Source organism: Scylla paramamosain, chromosome 10 (assembly GCF_035594125.1).
Source record: "Scylla paramamosain isolate STU-SP2022 chromosome 10, ASM3559412v1, whole genome shotgun sequence".
Taxonomy (NCBI): Eukaryota; Metazoa; Arthropoda; class Malacostraca; order Decapoda; family Portunidae; genus Scylla; species Scylla paramamosain.
In genome coordinates, this window is record NC_087160.1 from 22369432 (window position 1) to 22371931 (window position 2500).

A 2500-nucleotide genomic window follows, 5' to 3' on the forward strand; every position below is an offset into this window, starting at 1 on the left:
TGAAATAAGAACATTACTTAAACCTTGATTACTTTTACTGCGTTACCCAATAGTAAGCTTCAAGGTGATAGATATGTTAATACAGAGTTGTACCACAGGTGACTGGATTACTATGTTCTTTACAAGGAATCGTTTCAAGTAGTGGCATTATATGGCACAACAACCGGAGATTTACGCTGAGGCAGCTGCGTGACCTTGGCATGGGCAAGTCCTCCCTGGTGGGGGCGGTGCAGGACCAAGGCCTCAAGCTGCGGGAGACTCTCGCAGAGAGGGCTGGAACACCCGGAATGATTCCCCATCAGCTTCACCTGTCTTTGATCAACGTGATCTGGCACATGGTGGCAAGTGCGTGGCGAGTGAGCCTGGGGAAGAGTTCACTTTTCTGCATTATACTTCCAGTCTTGTTTATTTCATCTCTTAAAAAAAAAAAAAAAAGAATTTGACGGTTGTTTCTTGTCCCTGCAGGCAGACAGTTCGATGCAGAAGACGAAAGATTACATGAGTTTGTAAAACTTTTGTCAGAATTTGTTTTACTTTCAAATCGACTGGCCATCAAGGACTTCATGCCATGGATGCAAAATGTCATGCCGGATTTCCTCTTTAAACGCCTCATAAAGTATCATGAACTGATAGACTTGAAGGAAAAATTTATGCGATACTTTAAGGTGAGTTTTGATTTATCTTCTTGTAATGGTACATTTTGTTACAGATGCGATTTTCTTTCCTAGTTCTTAATATTATCTTAGTCAATAATATACTGACATGTTTTTATTCCTTAAGAATTTTTTTGTTTTTATTGTTTTTTTCTTTTCTCTCTCTGAAATTTTTTTTATTTTTTTTTATAAATGGGAAATCGTCATTCCTTCAACTGGAGATAGAATTTTATGTCAGAAGAGTCGTGTTTTGAAGAGCGTGATTTCTGTTTTCCTTTGTGTGGTCAGGATGAGACCGAGAAGCACAAGGCCACTTTGGATCCAGACAACCCGCGGGACCTCATTGATAACTACCTGCTGGAGATGGAGGCCAAGAAAGATGATCCGGAGACAACCTGCAGCGGTAAGTCTACTAAAGGTGTTCCATCGCTCCCTCGTCCCTCACTGTGAGGTATAAGGAGTGTCCCCATCTCTATAAACTCCTCTGTAATGTTAGTGATGCATACCCATCACTTCCATCTAGATTTGTGAGAATACATGTTCGTGTCCACACCTGCATTACATTTTTATAAATTAATATAACTTTTTTACCATTCCTCAAAACCGGCACTTACGTCCCTTTCATGTCTGACATATCTGTTTCAGAGGAGGATTTGTTGTTTATAATGTTTGAGTTGTTCAGTGCGGGGAGTGAGACCTCTGCCTACACTTTCATGTGGCTGTGTTGCTACCTGGCCGCACACCCGGAGGTTCAGCACAAGTTGCATGCTGAAGTTGACGAAGTGCTTCCCAATGGAGCTCTGCCCACTTTGGCGGAGAAGCCCAGGTGAATCCCTTTCCTGTCTTGTTCAAATGTCAGAACTTGCTTAGGTACCATCTTGTAAGTATAAACAGGTGTTTCATATCCTCACTTGCATTGGGTCTCTCTCAGGATGCCGTACACAGAGGCAGTGATCAACGAGGCGATGAGGGCTTGTGCACTGGTAAACTTCGGAGTACAGCACATGGCCGCCAGTGACACGCAGCTCGGGGGCTACACCATTCCCAAGGTGCGTTACTATCGTGAACTCCAGCGACGAAGCGCTGACAGGAATTAGAACACCATCAAATTGAGTTTTGGAATTAATGAGTTAAATGAGCACACGTGTATTTGCAGGGAGCGGTCGTGAGCTCCACCGTCACGTCCATGCACTATGACAGTCTATACTGGGATCGACCCAAGGAGTTCAGGCCGGAGCGCTGGCTGGATGAGAACGGCAAATTCTTCATGGCCAAGGAGGGGTTTCCTGCCCTTCGGTGTGGGTTAGTTTTTTTTTTTTTTTTATAAATCTAAATGAGACGCTGGACTAGGGCTACAAAAGGCTTCGTGAAAAAAAAAAATAAATAAATAAGTGACCTGCTTAGGTACCTGTTCCTGAAAGATCACTTTTCCTGTTAAGTCTTCCAGGTGTAATGGTGAGTATGTTTAGTGCTATTTGACACCTGAATGATAACTTTGATGTATTTATCCATTTGTGTATTTCACCGTCTATTTTTATATGTAAATACTGGGCGAAGGAGCTTGTGCTCTGTTTTTAAACTCCAAAACGATATTAACAATTATTAACGATGGCTAACAATCAACAGCAAAACAACTTGTGAATATTAACCTCCAGTGACGTCCAGAGGATGAACACACTACTGCCCCTTGAAATCTAAACGAAAGTAATTGTTGTTAAAACTAGAACCCGGAATGGCTTTATGTCACAGTCTCCTTGCTCATAATCTATGTTATGTCTGGTATTTTCAAAAGTACATACATACTCGTACATATACCATGGCTGTCTCTCCCAAAAAGCTTGATAGCC

The 2500-nt window shown here is 42.1% G+C and overlaps 1 protein-coding gene across 1 annotated transcript in view; it reads left to right on the forward strand.

Moving 5' to 3' along the window:
* LOC135104536 (uncharacterized) overlaps window positions 1-2500 on the forward strand; it is a 17608-nt gene that overhangs the window by 1255 nt on the left and 13853 nt on the right. The window contains 7 exon segments of the mRNA XM_064012110.1: window positions 127-345; window positions 466-665; window positions 942-1056; window positions 1299-1479; window positions 1585-1702; window positions 1810-1932; window positions 1934-1955. Of these exon segments, the coding sequence (XP_063868180.1) occupies window positions 127-345; window positions 466-665; window positions 942-1056; window positions 1299-1479; window positions 1585-1702; window positions 1810-1932; window positions 1934-1955 (978 nt within the window).